At 42.8% G+C, this 21,567-nt stretch overlaps 1 protein-coding gene across 1 annotated transcript in view; it reads right to left on the reverse strand.

The window, feature by feature from the left end:
- Positions 1-5,192: 5,192 nt before the first annotated feature.
- Positions 5,193-21,567, reverse strand: part of VAT1L (vesicle amine transport 1 like) — a 147,001-nt gene continuing 130,626 nt past the window's right edge. Inside the window, exons 8-9 of the mRNA XM_025426916.3 lie at positions 9,856-9,939; positions 5,193-7,779 (exon numbers count right to left, since the gene is read on the reverse strand). Coding sequence (XP_025282701.1) covers positions 7,681-7,779; positions 9,856-9,939 — 183 coding nt within the window. The 3' untranslated portion in view covers positions 5,193-7,680. The remainder of the gene's footprint in view (positions 7,780-9,855; positions 9,940-21,567) is intronic.

Below are 21,567 nucleotides of genomic sequence, written 5' to 3' on the forward strand. Positions count from 1 at the left end.
TCTTTATGCATGTGAGTGTTTGTGAGCATGCCATGTGGGTCCTCTGTTAGTTTTGACACCCAGCTCTGATAGGTGGCGATTTACGTTCTGGGGACTTCCCATGGACAAGCGTCCCCCAGTCCTCAGGAGAAGCTGCATCAACAGCCCCTCGTGGTCTTACCACTCCAGAAAGAAAGATGTGTCCTTCTGTTCCCACTCATGCTAGATTGGTAGCTACCTTAATTCATGAGCAAATAGACAACGGGTCGGCCTTGGGGGACAAACCAGAGAACCACTATGTACCAGGAGGACATTGTACCACTATGTCCTCCCTCCCAGTCTGTTCTGCCTCCCCAAACTAGACCAAGTAAAATGGTGATATTTATTTTTGGAAGATTTTCTATTGTTTTCTCTTACTTGAGAAGATTCTCCAATAATCCCTTGATTAGTCTCTATGCTTTTAGTAAAAATCCAGAACTCTGGAAGGGACCTTTGTGGCTTTCTATAATCCAATCTAGTCCATCTTTTGTCTCTCCTCTCAATACACACAATAGCTAAAAGGGCCATTCTGTGAACCTACCCCACTGATGTGCCCAAAGATAGTTTTTTCTCCTGGACAACTCTCTTCACCTGCTCTTGATGGACATTATTCAACAATTACAGCACTCTTTACCACTCTGCCCACATAATTTCTCAGTACCAAGGCAGGCTTTCCAAATAAGCTGCCATTTCCAGAAGAGATATAATTTATTTGTTATTTCATCATTAGATTGTAAGCTTTTGGATGGCAGAGGCTATGTATTTCTTATTTTTCCTAAGACATTAAAAATATTGTGTTGGGAAGATGCTAAGTATTTGATTGATGTTTGTCAAATGAATGAAAAACCTTGTTTGAAAGCATTTACCATCTGGTTTCCAGACTGGAACTTGTGGGTCGTGGTTTCAATCTGCTCACACATACACAGTTAAATTTGATCTTCATAACAATTCGAGGCCATAGACAATATGATTATTCCCATTTTAGTAGGGGAAGGCTCAAATGCCAAGGAATTTGCCCAGATTTGATCCCCAATTTGCAAGATTCCAAGTCTTATGCTCTTAATCACAGCACATGTGGGTACATATGCTTGTGGTGTATTGAGGTTGCAGTTGCTCCTGTCTGAGTCATTCTTTCGTTTGGTGTTTGGGTGCCAATTTGAATAACTCATGGGACATATTTCCCAGCATCTTTGCTTGGCTGATAATGGGAGCTGTGCTCATTATGCAAAAACACTTATGTCTTAGACAATCCAGGCTGCTGTAACAAAGTGTTGTAGACTGGGTGGCTTCTGAACAATGGAAATATATTTCTTATTGTTTGGAGGCTGGAAGTCTGAAATCAGCCTGCCAGCATGGTCAAGCTCTTGAGAAAGCCCTTTTCTGGTTGCAGACTGCCAATATCTTTGTATCCACACACGACGGGTGTGTGTGTGTGTGTTTGGGGAGGGAGGGGACAGACACTGTCCTGGCTTTCCTAATGGCAGTAATCTCATTCATGAGGGCTCCACCCTCATGACCTCACCTATTCCTGATTACCTTCTGAAAACTCACCTCCTGATATCATCCCATGGGAGAAGAGAATTGCAACATAAGAATTTTGGAGTGTCACAAATATTCAGTCCATAACAACTATTTTTCTTCCACAATCAAATCTAGAAATGAGGGGCACCTGGGTGGCTCAGCAGTTGAGCATCTGCCTTTGGCTCAGGTTGTGATCTCGGGGTCTGGAGATCGAGTCCTGTGTAGGGCTGCCTTCGAAGAGCCTGCTTCTCTCTCTGTCTATGTCTATGTCTCTGCCTCTCTCTCGGTGTCTCTCATGAATAAATAAATAAAATCTTTTTAAAAACCCACACAAATCTAGAGGTGAAATAATGAGATCTATGTATTTTCTATTGTTAAAAAAAAAAGGAAGCTACTATTTCCCAAGTATCCCATTTTTCCCTGCACTAGCAAATGGGAAAAGAAGCCAATGTTGATGCTTACTATGTACCAGGCACTATGCCATGTGCATTAAGTACATTATTCCCATGAACAACAGCCACTCATCTTAAAAGTCCTCACTCAAAAAAAAAAAAGTCCTCACTCAAGCATCACTTCCTCTGTGTACACTTGCCTTGACACCCTCTTTTATCATAGAGTTGACCCCTCTCTACTTTGTGCTCCCACTTGCCCCCCTAACATTGTCTCTTTGAAGCTATGTTGCATATATCGGTGTCCATTTCTGCCCATTCTCTAGACCTGTCTGTCAAAATGGAAGCCTAGTCACAAGTGCTACTGAGCATTTGAAATGTGTTCAGTCCAAATTGAGATGTGCCGTATTAAAATACACACGAGACTTTGAAATCTTAGTGTGAAAATTGGAATGTAAAATATCTCATTAATAATCTTTATATTGACTGCATGTTGAAGTGATAACATTCTGTATATTGGGTTAAATAAAATATTAAAATGATTTTTTTTTACTTTTTAAAATTTGTTAGAAAATTTAACCAAATGTGTGGCTCATATTCATATTTTTATTGTATAGCATGGTTTTAGACTGAATTTCTCAAGGAAAGGTCTGTGTCTTCTTTTTTTTTCTATTTCTAGGACCTGGAATAAGGTCCTATGCCCCGTAAATGTGCATTAAAAATCTGTTGAATAAATGTGTCTTCATTTAACATACAGCCCCAGATCTTCTGGCCCCAGTGATGAGACCTGAAATTTGCAGGAAGACCCCAATGAAGGAACTCATCACAGTGAAGGTTAGGTGGGGGGCAGGCATTTTGGCTGTCTCTGCGCAGAAACCATATTCTTCAAGTCAAGAGACCAGTTAACGAAACAAATGCAAAACAGAAAGAGTGGTATGAGCTAATGGGATAGCTGGAGTGGGGAAGTAGTTAGTAAGCCTGGAGTATGGCTAGTGGAAAGCCTCAACAGCTTCCCCCTTTGACTTCCAAAGAAAGAGCAAATTCCCTGGAAGAGTCACAGTAGGAGCTTTGGGAACTTAGCTGTTCTGAATTCCCTTACTGCTCCCATATATCCTAATGTCTTCTTGTGGCAATTCATCTGAGGGCACTGTCTGGTGCATGGTTCGCACAAGGTGATGGTCAAGTGCGTCAGGGAATCAACACACTTGTTAGAAGCAGCTTTCTACCAATGATACATTGGAATTGATGGACATGCGACAACTTCTTTACCTTTCAAATGAAACAACTATAGGGGCTGTTTACCTCTCCCACAGTGGTAACTTGTTCATCAACATAACCTGAACTGGCTTCTTCTCTATCCCTCTTTTCCCCAGCTGTGCTTCTTGGGAATACCTCCCAAGACTGCTGACACTCAAGTCCTTGTTCTGACACTCAGTGTCTGATTCTGGAGGATCTGAAGCAGGGCAGGGGGTATGAGGTACTTGATGTCTAAGTGGGACCACATTTAGGCTCATCTCCTATTGCTCATCACACTGAACCCCACATTCACTCTTGGTAATCACCTCCATGCCCAAACTTTCATGCCACAAGAACACCACACATCCTGTTCCTTTCCACAGAAATCCAAGATTATCAACTTGACATTCAAAGGCCTCCACATGTGGTACTGACTTCCCATCCTGCCTTCTTCCTTTTCCACTCCATCCCCATGTGTATATTTCAGCTACACTGTTCTACTCTCCACTCCTCGCTATGCCCTTCAGATGTTCTCACCTCCTGGCTTCTACACAAATGTTTGCCTATGGCCCCAAATGGCTTTTTTTTTTTTTTTTAAAGACTATTTATTCATGAGAGACACAGAGGGAGAGGCAGAGACATAGGCAGAGGGAGAAGCAGGCTCCATGCAGGGAGCCTGATGTGGGACTCGATCCCAGGACCTCAGGATCGTAACCTGAGCTGAAGGCAGATGCTCAACCACTGAGCCACCCTGGTGCCCAGCCCCAAATAGCTTTTGAAAGATTTACCTCCATTACCACCCAAAGCTCATTCACACTGCTGAAAAGAATTTTGTTTCCAACTGCTTCACTTCTTCCCCATTCTCAGAGTGGTGCTGGGCTGTGTTTAAATGTGACGGTGTACCAACACTGGCTAAGTGAGACCATAAGATTTATGTGGGATACATGAACATTAAATTAGAATATGTAAGAAAATCCTTTGTAGAAGGAATTTCACTGACAATGTGAGTAATATTTCTACCTTGCAAATTCAGGTTTATGTATGTGGCTTTTTATTAATATGGGGCTTAGCTCTATTTTTTTGGCTTCCTGCTGAGAATATGGTAAACACAGTGAAGCCTCCCTAATCACAAATTCCTCCTTCATGAAATCTTAGCCTTGGGGATTTACTTTTGTGTATCTCTTTGATAACCTTGAGGATCATGAAAATGAAATGGTTGAGATGTGTGAGGTGTTTCTTTTGTTTTTGTTTTTTGAGAGTAAGATGTGTGAGTTTTAAAATCAGCACCTCACTGAACACTGGGATGGAGCCAGAAAAAAAAAAAAAGCTTCTTAATATGCATAGTATTTGCTATACAGCAAAACAAATTTACAAACATATCCTTGAAATCAGAGGAAACGGAATACCTGAAGAGTTTCTAGGGAACAAGGGATGGTAATTTGAGATGCATCATATTTCAGCCTATTTAAGCCAAGAAGCACGTTAAGGTGGTTAAGAGCATGGGTTCTAGCTTGGCTCAAAATCCTGGCCCCATCACTTACGAACTGTGGGATCTTGGCCAAGTGCAAAACCTTAATCTTCATTCGTGTCACCTATAAAATGGGTGTAATGATAAACCCTGCCTCTAGGGCTGTTGGGAAGGTAGGAAAGTTACTGTATACAGTATTTAACTTTAGTTTATATATATATATATATATATATATATATATATACAGCTCTCTTAACAGCATATTGTAGGTGCCTTATAAGTGCCATTATAATTATTGCCATTATTATTATACGATGTCTTCAATAGTCCTTTTATTTAGTGGTTATACTTTCTTGCTTGAGGGAACTTGAATATTTTTTTAAAGGCTTCTCTCATCCTGACTCCTATTTCCTTTACACAGTCTTTAGTTTCTCATTTGAGAATTCTTCTATCACAAATTTTTAATTTTTTTCTTTTTTAGTCACCCACTCCTTGCATTTTTAATAGTGGGGCTGCTTTTCCAACAACTATTTATGTGGAGTCACCAATGCCAGGCGAGGTTATGCTATGCTGAATACTTTATTTATATATTTTATGTAAACATAATTTGCTTTGTAGGCACAATGTAACAAAAGCTCTAAAGCCACAAATACATTAGACAATGTTTCAGTTCACTCCAATCAAGTTTAAATGACAGAGAAGCCTTCACAGTTCCTTTAAGGCAAACTGAGACTTTCTTACACTTCCTTCAGAAAACCAATCACGTGACAGAAAGAAGGTGCTTAAAACGAGAGTGCATTAAATGGCTAATTTTGGCATTATCTTTCTCCTGTTCTTCGCAGCATAGCTTGACCTTGATAGTCAAACTCTAGTTTTCTCTTTTCACGCTGTATTCTGAAGAGACAAAAGGGTTTTCTTTAACCAACTGCCATAATTTGTGACGACTATTGATTTTGCTAGTTGAAAAACAGATTTGGGGAAGCATGATTTTCTTTAATGCCTCTCCTCCGGATAGAACAAAGGCCATTTGGATTCTGCACGTAGAGTTCCCACTCCCTTGGCAGAGGACAGCTCTGATATGGCCAGTGGCTCTTTGTTACCCCAGCCCTAGAAAATGCCATTCTGTCCAGCTCACCAGGAATGTCACTTGGGTTGTGGTTCTCCTTAAAACCTCATTGTCAACTTGGTTATGGGAGAAACATGACCAATAATACAGCATTTAGCAAAAGTGTTGGGGGGAGGTGGGGATAAACCTCCTCTTTCTGAATGGCCCAGAAATGAAATATTGGTGAGCCCTGGGGTACGAACAAAAGATGATGTGAGTGTCTTTTTCTGATACTCTCATCTCTCTGCTCATCAGATGGCAGCACCTCTTTCTTGTCTTCATATTTTACAAGTACATTCACAATGAGGAGAAACTCCTGTCAGATAAATATTTGGCATAAATAAGTCATCATCACAAGCTCAGGGTAGGAAAAAAGAACATGATTAATGAGGTGACATTTGTTACAAAAGGACTTTGGAAATAGAAAGGTAATTGCTGGAATGCATTCATTCCCATTGTTTGGGGAAAGAGTTGGGTCTACCCTAAGGCTCACTGGTGGAGAGATGGGGCAATCAGGGAGCCCTCCAAGGTCTTTTAGAAGGCAAAGTGACTTGGGGTGCTAATCATGTGGGCTCCTTGTGTCTCCAGCTTGGTTTGTGAGTGAAGGAGTCACTCTTTGAGCCATAAGGAGTGGGAGGAGGGAATGAGGAGTGCTCTTGTGGAGACATCGAGCCTCTCCTTCATCCTCCAGGGGAACTGTTCACCTCAAGACATGTCAAGTATTGGTGGGGCAGGTGTGGGGTTTCTTAAGAGTTTAGGAGCTGGAAAATTCGACAAGGGTATACAATCAAGTAGTTTGGTCCCTGATTTCCAAAAAGCAGGGGCTTGCAAAGAGTCTGCACCATAATTTTATATTTTAGAGGAGAGGAACTGCACATTTGGCATCAGATACTGAACATCAACCGGTTTGTATCGCTAGAGTTTGTTACATGTCAGAACATGCTTTGGCAAGAAAAGAGATACTCATTGAATATTTTTCCCAAATATGGTCTACAGGGGAGGTCTTCCTTGGGGATCCTTGGTAAAGGTAGCTGCTCACTACCTGGAAATGAAAAGAGCAAAATCAGTAATGCCCATGGCAAGTGTGCAAACGTAGGCAAATCTCAGTAATGACTTCTGAAATAGTCCCACACATGTGGAGTTTTCCTAAAATTAAAAGAAAATATATATGGTGGGGAAAGATTTTGCTCATGAGACCTGGTTTCAGAGGAGAAATCTCTGTGGCTGATCCTCAAACTCATGCTATTGACCCATCTTCTATCCTGAGAAATCCATTATCTACTTTCCAGTAATGATGATTAAGAACCAGTGAAGGGATCAAGCATTGGAGGCTGCGAGGAGAGTGGTTTAATCTTTTGACCATTAAAAAACTAAATGAATGTAAGGAAGTTGCCTCTTAAATGGGGAGAAGGAAAGTACTATTTGGAGAGATCCTACACATATGGGTTCATAAAAGCACCTCCTGGCCTACCCTCGTTCTGCCAGCCACATTGGCAAGTGCTCTTGTCAGAATCATGGGTGGCTGGCAGCAAAAAGTGTCATTGGCCTGAAGAATTCTACAATCTGGACAGTGCTTTTATGATAACACCTTTTAATCCACACTTGTCTTTGCCCATGACTGGTCTCGTAGGCATTGGGCCTGTGGGCTTGTATTAATTTGCAAGGCTGTTCTAGAACTGTTCAAGAAGGACCCAAAGATGTATAGTTTTGAAGTAGGAGAGAGTGTAATACACAGATGGGGGAGGGACATAATACTGCATGGAATGGGATTGGCACTTAATGTCAAAAACAACAGTGATCAACAGCTTTTTAGCTCAGCTGACTGCAGACAAACACAACACACAGTGGACTACAGCATTTGTTCACTGGGGCACAGAAGAGCTTTCTCAACAGGCTCCTCTTGTTCCAAACCATCCTTCACATTTTCCTGTCTGGGTCCTGGGTTACTGGATAAAGGGCATCCGCTCCTTGTTCTCGCTGTCACCCTCGTGGTCCTCCTCCTCTTCTCCCGCCTCACTGGTCTCTGTGCTGTCATTGGCCATCTACAATTCAACAGAGGATGTGTTAGAGGGTCTGCAGTCTGTCTCTTACTTTCTTCATATCTGAGGACGCCCCTTGGGAAGGACTTCTTTGAGAGCTCAGAGTTAGGGTTGCTTTCTTCCCCAGGAAGGCAGTGTGCTGCTAGCCATCTTCTGTTGGGTGTCCTAAGAAGCAGACTCTGAGATAAGGATTTGAATGCAAACATTTGGAGTTTGGGAGATGATTCCAGGAAGCACAGGTAGGGAGGGAGGAGATGGGACAGAAAAGGCAAGGAAGTCAGGACAGGATGTGTTAATAAGTAGGCTCCTACTGTGGGCACCTGGGGCTCAGTCCTGCTGGGGACCACTGGGAGCCAATGAGGGACACACCTCATAGTTGCCCTACTTGAGGGAGAAGAAGCCAGGGAATGGCTAAGGTGGGTCATCTCCCTGTCATCTCTGGCCAGTTCTAGACATGCTGGCCCAACATGCTCCTGCCACTAGAGGTTCTCAGGCAGAGGGGTCAGCACTGGGGGAACATGGGTGGGCAGAGAGAGCATACCCTGCACAGACTGGCCAGGGTTTAAGTCCTGGTGCTGTCAGTTACTAAGCCGGAAAAACAATGCTAACAAATGCATGTTTGTCTACTTTGCGGTCTACGCCCTTCGCTTGGAAGTTGTTTCTGTGAAGACGTGGAGTTTGATTCTACCCAAAGCCTCAGAAAAGCCCTCCTTAGATTCAGGAACAAGGCCCTTGGCATATGCCAAAGCAGGCTCTGAGCTCTTACACTCAAAGGTGGGTTTTTCAGCTCCTGCTCTGATGAAAATCCCTTGTGGTCAAACAGGCCTTCCTAAATCCCAAGGGTCCCAGTAGGACCTCACGTGTTATGGATACAGACAGGAAGCTGATGTCAACTATCCTGCTTAAAAGCAACACACTGTCCAGGATGGTCCTAGATCTCTTCTACAGACAGGGTAAAATAGAGCTGGTTATTTGTTTTAAGAACAACACAGGTGCAAGAAGACCTGTGACCCAGCCCCCTTCCCCTAGTCTCACCCCCTCATCTGCTTTCAGACATTTGCTGGCACAGTCCTGGAACTTAGTAAGCACTCACTGAACAATGTCCCTATTGTTATAAGTCACTTGCACTTTGTAAAATGCCTCCTCATGAAGCCATCCTTCATTGAGTGAGATGACCATCACTCCCAAACTACCTAATGGTTACAAAAGCCAAGGAAACACTTAAAAAAAAAAAAAAAAAAAAAAAAAAAAAAAAAAAAAAAAAAAAACCACACGTGGTAAAACATGCAAAGATTTAAAGATTTTAGTTCTTTCTGTTTTACAAACGTCTGATGCAGATTTGAGACTAAACAGGTGAGAAAGCAAACAAAAGACTCTTCCTAAATATGTTCTTGGTTAAGCCTTCCCTAGGATTTAGTATGAATTCCTGTGTATCATTCTACCCGACTTGTGAGAATTTACCAATCTCCAGTTTACAGGCAGGGGTACGAAGATGGAGTAGCAGAATGACTGCCCAGGGTCACCCACAGGAGCTCAGAGCTGGGCTTCAGGTGGAGGAAGTCTGAGGGCGCTCTGTGTGTAGACCACCCACCCACCACATTGCCCCCTGTCCTGGACCAGTGGCCACTGCAAGGGGGCTGGGTGAGCGTGACATGCTTCATGCCTGATGGGTTCCATGGGTGTAAGGGTATCATCCTGATGAAAGGAGACGAAAATCAATGCAATCATCAGGAGGCATCTCGGAGGCAGGTGGCATCCTCCTCCGAGTACTGAGTGTGAGTTTATTAGATTTTACCAGGAATTCCTCCCACTTGTGGCAGCAAAGAGACGGCCCTTGTAACCGACACGGGTCGATTATCCGCTCCTTTCCTGACTGCCCTCTGATTGCTCCTCAAATGCTCTCATGGGCACCTTCCTTGCCCTTTCAGCGTGCGTCCCAGCTTTGTGACTAATGGCTCATTTGCAGAATCAGTTGGTTAGGCTGGTCGAGAACTGCGGGCTTTCCCTCTACCTACCCTGTACCTGCCCCGGCAGGCCCTCTTCTGCTGAACTGAACGGATCCGTCGGCTTTTGACTCACCAGTGGAGTCGGGGTCTTCTCCACATCCAGAATTAATTTGCCGATGTTCCCCCGGTCATGGATCCGCTGCATGGCCTCCTTCACCTGAGAGGAGAAAAGCAGAAGCGCTGGGTGGGGGAGAAGCGCCCAGGTGGAGGAGCCGCCACTCGCCGCCCGCCTGGGGGGCTGTGGCTCAAGGTTAGCCGCCAAGCCGCGCTGGAGGGGGGCCAGGGTGCGAAGACATTCCGGTTGTGTCACTCACGCACACTGAGCTTGTGCAAGCAGCTCAGTCTTCTGGGTCTAAAAAATGAAACTGGTAGTTCCTGAAATAAGACAAAATTTTCTTAAAAATAAAGGTGGGGGGGGGGCACCCCGGGTGGCTCAGAGGTTGAGCGCCTGCCTTTGGCTCAGGGTGTGATCCTGAAGGCCCAGGATCGAGTCCCGCGTCGGGCTCCCTGCATGGAGCCTGCTTCTCCCTCTGCCTGTGTCTCGGTCTCTCTTTCTCTGTTGTCTCATGAATAAATAAATAAAATCTTAAAAAAAAAAAAAAAGGTGGGGGGTGGTGGAGAGGAGAGGACTGTGTAGTTCTAAAAGACAGAGGACACATCAGCCAGAGTAAATTTTGACCAGCAAAATCATTTTTTTTCAAAGTCACTTGTGATCCTGCTTACCAAAATGTTATATAACTCTGATTCATAGTTTTAACTAAAATAACCCATTGCCTAGGCTAACCCATATTCAGGAAAATTCCCTTCAGTTAGTCCTGGTTATTGGGTGGAAATTTTGTTTCCACCAAAGTAGAGATTTTTCCAGAATTAGTAGTCTACCCAGAAAAGAAGGCCTAGATTCCTTTTCATATGATAGGGGCCTGTCAGACCAAGCCCCTCTAAAAAAAAAGGCAACGTGTGCCCTCATCTGATTGATGCTTTAGCCTTTCACTCCGTGGCTGTGAGGAAAATGGACTTGGAGGGGGTGCTGTGCGGGTAAAATGAGATAAGGAAAGGGCCACACTACCCAGTGCTGGGCATGAATAGGTCCTCCACATCTCCTACTGCAACTTTTTTCTTTTAAAGATTGTATTTATGAGGGATCCCTGGGTGGCGCAGCGGTTTGGCGCCTGCCTTTGGCCCAGGGCGCGATCCTGGAGACCCGGGATCGAATCCCACGTCGGGCTCCCGGTGCATGGAGCCTGCTTCTCCCTCTGCCTGTGTCTCTGCCTCTCTCTCTCTCTCTGCGACTATCATGAATAAATAAATAAAATCTTTAAAAAAAAAATAAAAAAAAATAAAGATTTTATTTATGCATTCATGGGAGACACAGACAGAGAGGCAGAGACACAGGCAGAGGGAGAAGCAGGCTCCCTACTGGGAGCCCGATGTGGGACTTGATCCCAGGACCCCAGGATCACACTCAACCACTGAGCCACCCAAGTGTCTCTCTCTCAGTGAAATCTAAATGGAAATACAGCATCTCTTGATTAAACAACAAAACAAAACAAAAACAAATAAACAAACAAAAAAAACAAAGCTACAAGAGATCTAGCCTAAATATTTTTCCTACAGTCTCAGATTTTTAAATATTTTTGTTCACTCATTCAGTCCACAAAGTATTCTGTAAATGTCCTCATAAGCTAGATGCCATGTTTTGTTTTTTGTTTTTAATTTTAAGTAAGCTATGATGTCTGTCTTTGAGGAACTCAAACTGGGGCTGATGGAGTAGCGTTTGCTTAAAACCCCAAAGCTGTCTTCTCATTTGGATAACAACTTGACAGAGCCATTTAAATGTGCATACTCTAATTGCTTTTCTGGGACTTATCCTAAAGACATAATTCAAATTGTTGGGGAAAAAAAAAAACCTTAATCACACAAAAGACACTCAATCACAGCATTGCTTTTAATGGCAAAACACCGAAGCAACTTATGTATCACAGAATAAGGGAATGGTTAAGTAAACCATGGCTCTTACATTTATCTATGAAATGGAAATATTTTGTTGCTATTAAGCTGCTAATTATAAAGAATGTACAGCAGGATTAAAAGCCTTTATAATATTGCTAACTGAAAATTGAGATGCATATTTTTATTTATATCCCCATAAAAACATGGACATCCTAAAATAACTAGAAAGGGATTTGGATATATGATAAAGCATCAGGTAGGGGAAATAAATGCCTTTTAACTCCAAACATTGCTATTTGGTAACATGTTATCAAATTCAAATCAGTACTTAATATAAGTTAAATGCATATTTAAATATAGTCTTTGGAAAACCTAGCATTGGTTAGAATCAGCCTTTTTTATAGACTGAACTGTCATATGATTGTTAAATTTCCTGACCCTAATACATATGCCAATAGATTTATTTCTGTGGTGAACATTGCTTTTCAAGATGCTGTCATGTCTGGTCATAACCAGAATTTATTTACTGAGAAATTAAAAATTTGGCAGACAGCTTCCACAATGGCTCCCCCCCATCCTTTCCTCCTGACGCTTACCCTCCCGTGTAATCTCCCTCCCTTGAGTGTGGGCTGGACCTCCTGACTTGCTTCTGACCAGTAGAATATAACAAAAGTGATGGGATGTCACCTCTAAGATTAGGTTATAAAAGACTGATTTCTGCCTGTTAGTCTCTTTCTCTGACTCTTCCTGCCTTCTTCCTCTGATGATAAAAGCTGCCATGTTGTGAGCTGCCCTGGAGAGGCCCACATGGCAAGGAACTAAGAAAGACCTCCAGCCACCAGCCAGTGAGGAGCCATTACCCTTAATCCAAAAGCCCATGAGGAACTAGATTCTGTCAACAACCAATGGGAGAGCTCAGAAGCAGACCCTTCCCCAGTGAAGCCCAGAAATGAGACCTTATCCCTAGCTGATACCTTGATTGAAGCCTTGGGAAATCCTAAACCAAAGGACCCAGGGAGCCCATGCCCAGGTTCCTCACCCACATAAAATGAGGTCACAAATATTATTTTTGGCCACCAAGTTTTGGGGATAATTTGTTATGCAGCAAGAGATAACTAACCTTCTTATCTTTCATATACAATTCTTACCCTGCGAGACCTATATTATACCCATTTTACAGGTAAGTACCTTGATGCCCAAAGATATAAGCAATTTGTCCAAAGATGATAATGGCTATCAGTGACAGAATTGTGATTCAAACGCAGGTTTGTGAAGACTTCAAAACTGATGTTTTTTCCAAGTTCCACGCAGACTGTGTTTCATTTAATTCTCAAAGGCAGAGGAAGGTGGTAGGTAAAGTCTCACATAATGACTTCCCAGAATTCAGTTGTTTATTACCCTGGCAAGTCATTAAGCACCTGGAAACTCCTTGGAGATCCAGAACAATTTTTGTGTTGCATCTCCAACTAGACAGAGCCCAGGGAAACTGAAAAGCTGTTTTCCTACCAGTTAAAGCTTATTGTGATGTTACAAAAAAGCCCCCTGAAGGGCTGACTCTAATCTGCATATTTTGGGGGACATTTCTTCTTTGAAATAAACTGACTCCTTGAAGTTCCTTTGGCGGGGGGCGGGTAGAGAAAAAGGTAGGAGTCTTTCCAAGAGGTGACTGAAGTAGTCTGATCCCCAGCCATGCTGTCTGAGTTTATATCCTCTTAGGCTGCTCTTGGAGACATGCAAGAGACCTTTTGAGGACAGCTTAGAAAGAAAGAAATGACCAGTTTTTGATCAATTCTTTATCAGGTACAGTATGAAGCGTTTTACATACATTCCTTCTTTTTATCTGCACAACCCAGCTTCATAGACGAGAGACCTAAAAGGTGAGAAATCTAAGGAATCTGTCCCAGGTCACCATCTGAAAGGTGACCCAGGAACCACCTGGGAACCAAGAGAGCGGGTTCCCCTTTCCCAGAGTTCAGACAAAATTCAGGACAGGCAGGGCTCTGCTGTCCACACTCCAGAACTGCCCTCCAGGAAATCCATGGCAAGGTCAAGAGACTTTGCTCCTAAATTACCAGTTTATAAGCTGAAGGACCTCAGTAGGTGACAGTGACCAAAAGGTGGTGGCAACAACCTCCAGAAAGCTACTGGTTGTCTCTTTGGCTAGCAGTTTTCGATACAGTACGCTTCTGCTTAAAACTCTCTCCCTTAGGACTCAGGAAAAGCTTGGTAGACCTGCATTGCCTCACACAGTAGCCACAAGTCACATGTGGCACTGGGCACTAGAAACGAGGCCAGCACAGACTTCAGCGCACTGTTGGTGTAAACCACCTGGCCAACTTCAAAGACTTAAGACAGAACAGACACTGTGACATCGATCACATGTTGCAACGATCGTGTGTTAAATATTCCGGGCTAAGTAAGACATACTACTAAAGCTAGTTTTGCTCACATTTTTCTTTTCTGATGTGGCTACTACAAAACTGAAAGCTTCACGTGTGGCTCGCGTTGTACTTCTGCTGGACAGCCCTGGACTTGATCTTCAGGAGCTGCTGCCTGTTGCTCTTTCCGGCTTCCCTCTTTTCCTCTTACACCGCCCTCACTCCTGCTGCTGGAGATTTATCTGAAGTTCACTGGGTTTCTCATCTTTGTGCCTCTGTATGGATTGAGTTCCTTCCTGGAGTCCTGGAGCTAACTCACATCTGTCCTGTGGCTGGTTTAGATGTGAACCCTTCTAAAGCTGCTCTGCACCCCCGCCCCTGCCCCTTGAAATTGGGGCCGAGTCTCCTTTGAGCTCCCTTCACAACCTGGGCCAGCTAGTAATGTCACCCTTGCCCTCGGCTTAGAACTTGGCCCCTCTTCTCTACAGTACAATTCTCTAGACCAGTGCCGTGCAGCAGAAATAGGAAATGAGCTATAGAAGTACTAAAATTTCTCTAGTAACTCACACTAACAAATATGAAAAGAAACTGGTGAAATTACTTTTAATAATGTATTTTCTTTAACCAAATCTATCCAAAATATTATCACTTAAGTATATGCCCCATATAATAACGTCTTAATGAGTATCTTATATTCCTTTATTTCCCCTTTTGTACTACGTGTTTGGAATCCAGGGTGTGTTTTACATTTACAACATGTTTCAACTTTGGAGAGCGCAGCTTCAGATGGTGGGACAGGGCAAAGGGACCCCAGGGCACAGGAGTATTTAGCATATGATAGCCTCCAGAATGAATGAATGAATGAATGAACAAGCAGGTATGTGGAGAGAGCGAGATGCCACATGGCTGAGCCACACGGGAGGTTTCTGTTTCATGTAACCCATATGCCTCTTGGTGGCCTCCTCAGTGCTGCCTGCCTGGGTGGCCCAATGGATTCTGTTTGTAATCAGGGCCATGGTCCCTTCACATTCAGTTTGAGATGCCACTGCCAGCTGTGTGGCTGGCCAGATCTGGTGTTAGCAGCTGGATTTTCCAGGGCGAAGGATTCTGGGCATACTCAGACTGTCCCAGCCAGAGCTGGTATCCCATCCAGACAGTGGGAGGAAATTTGAGTCATCTCATTAAAACATCTCAAGATGCCAAGATCCTGCACACAGAGGCTACGTGAGCTTTTCCTTGGTACCATCCCAAGTGAATGGCATAGGAGGCAGTGAGATCATCACTGAGTCCCAGGCTCTGCTTTAACTCAGCAATGTCATTCCAGCAAGTTACATCATCTCTACTCTTCACCTTCTTAATGTATTAAATGATATTAGCTATTCTATCCATTTATTCATGCAGTCAGTCACTCATTCAACAGTGCCAAAGCCTTACTTGGGAGCTGTGTATAAAGTAATGGATGAAACAGATATGCTTTCTCTGTGCCGAGGTACTCAATGCAGAGGTACACAGTGCCTTTTTTTGCTTATTAGATAGGCTAGTCATAATAAAAAGAATCTCACAACTAAAAAATGTGTTCTTGATTTGTTTAGTTAGCCCCCACAGATTGCAACCCATCAGAGCTGATCCTTTACCATGGGTTCATGCTCCAGCAAAGTCCACTGGCATTCAAAGTGGTATTCAAGCATGACCTACGGGGGAAATGTAATTGATTCAGACCATGTTTGCAGAGGAACAGTAGTTAACGGTCATTCCTATTTCTGTCTGCAGTAGAACTAGGAGTTGCGGCTTCTGGAAGCCTAGGAAGATAACGGTGAGTAAACACCTATAAGATTCCCTGCTGTCATGAAGTTCATGGTCTTATGGGAGACATATGCAATCAAAGAATGATTCGAATAAATGTAAGATTGCTGCTCGATAATTCTAAAATGGTGTTAAAAGAAGGTGGGTAGGGAATTTGATCTGGTTGGGAAGATCAGGGTGGGCATCCCTGAAGAAATGGTAACTGAGCTGGGATTTAAAGGATGAGTAGGGAGTAACTAAGACAAAAAAGGAGACGGACCATTCCAAGTGGAAGGAGCAGAATGTGAAAAGAGAGACTGAAAAGAAACCAGTGGGCATGAGGATGAACAGCAAATGTGAATATAGGGCAAGGTGCTGGCAAGTTTGGTTAGGGCCTTTGGTATTATATTTCAAAGAGTTTCCAAGGATGCGGTGGCCACACTGACCATACAAATCTAGAATATCTCTCTACCTCCAGTTACTCACTGAGTAGTCAGTTTTTCACACTTGAGTAATGAGAGTTAACAATGCTCAATCTTTGTTGGGATCTCATTTAATGTTTCAAGGCATTCAATTTCCTTTTGAATGGCGTGAAAGACACAAAGTCATTAGGGTATAAATGATACCACTTAATAATCAAAGCATTTGGCCTGTGCTATGAATAATAATAAGCCTAGTCACCTAAAATAGGAAAAAAATTAAGATGGGTTATTCCATGGATCACTGTGCCTATTAGGTGATAAATTAAAAGGTTTGAAAAGGAAGAAATGAGTAATACTATAATTAAGTAGCACATCTACCAATGTCATCTATGGAAGATTACTCACATTAACAACAGCCATCTTTGGGATGGCTTAAAATACAAAGTGGGTGTTGAAAAAACACATTCGTTGCAAGTGGACTTGGAATCCGGAATTTCTGTGTTCTATCAAGTAGCTCCAGGAGTCTAAAGTGAGTGAGCTCCCAGATTTTGACCTAGATGAAAGAGTGACCAAAAAGGTAAAATGCCAGGGACCATGGATTAACCTACTTGGGAAAACAGAAGATTCAAACAGTCAACTGCTTTTTGGGGCTAGTTGCACATGGGGTCGTTGCAATAATACAGAGTCTGGACTAGGGTGGAAAAGGGGAGGTGACAAGGGTGCAAAATTTAAGGATGCACCCATTCTCAGGGTCATGCAGGGGCTGGGTTGGCACCTGAGAGGAAGCCCCTCTTACCTTTTAATCCTTGTTACCTGCCTGGCTCCATCCTAGTTCTACTCCTAAAGGAGTTTCTTTAAGAAGAGAAACATTAAGTAGCTTTTAGAAGCATCTGTTTGGCCAGTGGACAGAAAATGGAAGTGCTCCAAAAGGATTTTTCAAGAGGCCATTAGTAGGGAACACTTGTATAAAAGAGGTAAGGAACATTCTGAGTAGGAGGAAGAAGGAAGGGAGAAAACAAGATGGTGGAATCTGGCTGGAGTAACTGGTCCTTCGTCCTTCATGGGTACGTGGACGACACTGACTCTTTTGACCAAATATATATTGTGGTCACGAGGGGTTCAATGAATTGAACCAAAAGCCAGGATATTCTGTAGAAATCTGCAATTAATAATTGAGCCAAACTATATATTTTTATCCCTATTGTATTTTGAACTAAAGCAAAAGAGGAAAACAATCTTATGAATTCTCTCCACTGTTTTATCTCATTTAACCATGTTTCCCAGTGTTGGATTTGGATGGTTGGATAGAATTGAAGTGGACACTCAGTGGACTCTTATTCCAACATGAGAGTGAGGTTTCTGGGGAGGAAAAAGGTGCAGAAGATGATTCCTGCTCCCTGCAGAAAAATATCTGTTGTACAGTCCGTAAGAGGGACATTTGAAATGTGACAGGGCATAAAAGAGGAAGCAGTTGGGGTTAGGACAAGGATGAAAACCAAGGAAGTAGCTCTTAGTCTGAGACTCATAGGTTGAGTAGAATAGCCAATAGAAGGACACTCAGCCAATAGAAGGACATACACCTAATCCATAGGAGTATTGCTCAACTCAGAGAATGAGTCACTGATGGCCACAAGCACGTGGAGGGTGACTCTCATATCACTACGCAACTAGGTCCAGAGGTCCATACATTGTGTTAGGAGAAGGCAAGAGTGCCAAGGAAAGAGCTGCATCTAAAAATCAGGTAAATGTAGAGGACAGGAGGGCAGAGGCAGCACCTCCATGGGGTGGAAGTGGGCGTTGTTCGTCATCATCACAGCGGCTGACATAGGACGAACACTCAGCAGGTGCTGTCACCGAGCAAAGCACCTTATAGGCATGACCTCATTTCATTGCATCAACCCGGTGAGGTAAGCGGGGGTTTGTTGGACTGTCAGTCAGAAGTACATAAAAAATTCTCCAGTTTCTTCTGGAGTCCCCATTGCTCTTGGAGGACAGCTGAGATGAAACTGAGGTTTAGTGAGGAGAAGTGGCTTGCCCAAGGTGAAACAGTGGAATACGGAAGAGCCGGGCTTCCAACTGAACCCGGTGTAACTCCAGGGCTTAATGCACGGTTGCAAGGTATGCAAGCGTGGGATGCTGCAGGAAACAGGAGGGAAGGCTCTGGGGCCCGGGGCCCTGCACTGTAGGACCAGTAATGTGTTACTTCCTCTGTACTTTGGTATACGCCTTACTGGTTTCTTGGTTATGACACTTACTCCCTTCCCTCTTGAAGAGTTTCTCAACTGAGGTACTATTGACATTCTGCACCAGAGAATTCTCAGTTGGGAGGGGCTGTCCTGTGCATTACAAGGTGTTCAGCAGCATCTCTGGCCTGTACTCATTCAATGCCAGTAGCACTTCCAAGTTTGACACGTAAAAATATTTCTAGCTATTGCCAAGTGTCCCCTGGAGGGCAAAATCGCCTCCAGTTGAGACCTGTAGTATTATGGGAGCATATTCCCCATTATCCCCTCTCCACCCCTCCCACTGGTCTGTGGGCTCAAGGGCAGGCGGTTGCCACACCTCAGTACTCACATGTCACCTTGGACAGGGACTTGCCCACAGGATCCTGGGTTCTGCTCTATTCCTAGGACTAGGAAGAGTGTGTAGTACATAGCAGGTGCTCAATAACAGAAGAACACAAGATGGCCTATGATCTCAAAATGCTCATTGGTTATATTAGGTTCTCTCAAAGTGTGGACTGAAGGCTGCCTGCACCAGAATCACAAAGCATGGCTTTTAAAGTGGTGTTTTGGCCTCGCCGTACACCTGTTTGTGGAGCCTGTGGAGATACTTCACTTTAGGTGATTCAGGGCTCTTAAGTTTCAGACCCTTGAACTTCACTGGTTCTTCATTTAACAAATATTGACTGCCGACTATAAATCAGGCACTGTGCTTGGCTAACTCATGGCAAGGAACAGGAAAGACAAGGCCCCTGCTCGGCTAAGATCGCTCTTAGAGAATGAGCTTCTATTCCCTTTTCTCATATCTGGGTAGAGCCTAGTTTAACACTTGGCTTATATATCATTGCATGTTAGAATGTGGCAGAGAGCCACAGCTGCAGCCCCTCCCATTCGGGGCTATAGGGGAAGTAATCAGATGTCAGCTTTGGTTTTGCACCCTTGTGTAGACCTCAAACAACCTGATTTCTGCTCAGTGCATCAAGAAACCTTCAGGATATTGTCTTATGATTAATTATACCCATTCACTGGCTCTGTGTGGCCCCTCAAAGGACCCAGCAGCTGAGTTTCATGCACTCATGGTTGGAAGGGATGATGTCTGTGGTGGTGGGGGTCATAGGATGTGTGTGTATCAGTTAGAGTCAGTGAGTTATTGAGCAGTTCACAACCTGTGGTACAATGCGCCAGATCTTACTGTGACATGAGCAAAAAAATCAGAAGCAGAGTTGCATGCTGGAAATGCAGTGGGAAGGCTTGTTTCATTTTGAGGAAGGAAAGTGGGATCTAGTGTGACCCAATGGCTGGTAGAGACATACATCCTTGAATTAAGAAATGCAAATCAGTGCTCTGCAAGGTGAAAAAAAATGTCCAGAAATAAAAATTGTATTTAGCTATAAATACAACCAAGTAAATAATTGTTTGCATATAGACAGGAATCTGGTAGTAATACCTTGAATAATCATACCCAGTCTACCGCTAAACCATTCTTTTCATTAAAAAAATTATGAACACGTGGTAAAGTTTGGGTAATAGTTTTGTAGGGCTGCAGAAACAACATACATCAAACTGGGTGACTTAATAGCAATTTCTCACACGGTTCTGGAGGTTAGAAGTTCAAAATCAAGGTTTGATTGGTTCTCAGCTGCCGTAATTTAGAGGAGACATGTCCCTTTATCCATTATTTAATTACCAGTGATAAACAATTCCTATAGCAGAGGCAGAATAAACTATTTTTTCCTTATATTTACCGGTAGCAACAGCTTTTCAAGAGAAGCAAAATGAAAGAAGGAGGATAAATCCGTATGAGTAAAACATCCACTACTTTAATAGTTAATATTCCTTATTTGATATTTAAAGGCTAAAAAACTAGAGAAAGATATTCATTGGGAATAGAATAGTTATGAGAATTGCAGGATATCTCTGTATCTTACTGACATGATAAGGAGAGTAGGTAATTGTATATTCAGTGTGATCACATGTATATAAAATACATATTAATGTAAATAATAATAGGTTGTATCAACCTAACAACCCTGGCGACATCTGAGTGGTAAGGACATGGCTAGTTTTCATTCCCCTCATTATCTGTGTTTTAAATTTTTATTCATTCATTCATTCATTCATTCATTCATTCCACTTTATTGAAGTATAACTGACATGTAAAAAGCTGTATATAATTGATGATTACAGCTTGATGAGTTTGGGGATAAGTGTACACCTGCGAAACCATCACCACCATCAAAGCCATAAACATACCCATACCCATCACCTCCCAAAGCTTCCTCCTGTTCTCTTCATTATAATAATTATGTTTTAGTCATATTTTATGAGAAGAGCACTTAATGTAAGATCTACCCTCTTAGCAAATGTGAAGTGTACAATACATACAGTGTTGTTAGCTGTCGGCACTATGCTATATAGTAGATCTCCCGCACGTATTTATCTTGTATAACTGAAATTTGACTTTGCCTTTGACTACTGCCTCTACAGTCCTCCCTCCGCCAGTCCCTGGCAACCACTGTTCTATTCTCTGCTTCTGTAAGTGAGACTAGTTTAGATTCCACATATAAGTGAGATATTTTTTTCTGTGTTTGTAAAAATGTCCACAATGAGCCTGTATTCATTGTAGAGTATAAGCGATGGTGAGTATACTCTCTAGGTCCATCTGTGTTGTTGCAAATGGCAAGATTTCATTTTTTTTTTATGGCTGAGTTATATGTGTATGTATATATATGCCACATCCTCTTAATTCATCCGTCTACGGATGGACACAGGTTGCTTCCATATCTTGGTTATTGAAAATAACGTTGAAATAAACATAGGGTGCACATATCTTTTTGAATTAGTGTTTTTATTTTCTTTGAGTAAATACTCTGTAGTGGAATTACTGGATCATATGGTAATTCTATTTTTAATTTTTTTTTTTGAGGAACCCACAGGGTATAATGCTAAGTAAATCAGTCAGTCAGGGAAAGACAAATACCATATGATTTCACTCGTATGTGGAATTTAAGAAACAAAACAAAGAAAGAAA

The sequence above is a fragment of the Canis lupus genome, chromosome 5 (genome assembly GCF_003254725.2).
Source record: "Canis lupus dingo isolate Sandy chromosome 5, ASM325472v2, whole genome shotgun sequence".
Lineage (NCBI taxonomy): Eukaryota > Metazoa > Chordata > Mammalia > Carnivora > Canidae > Canis > Canis lupus.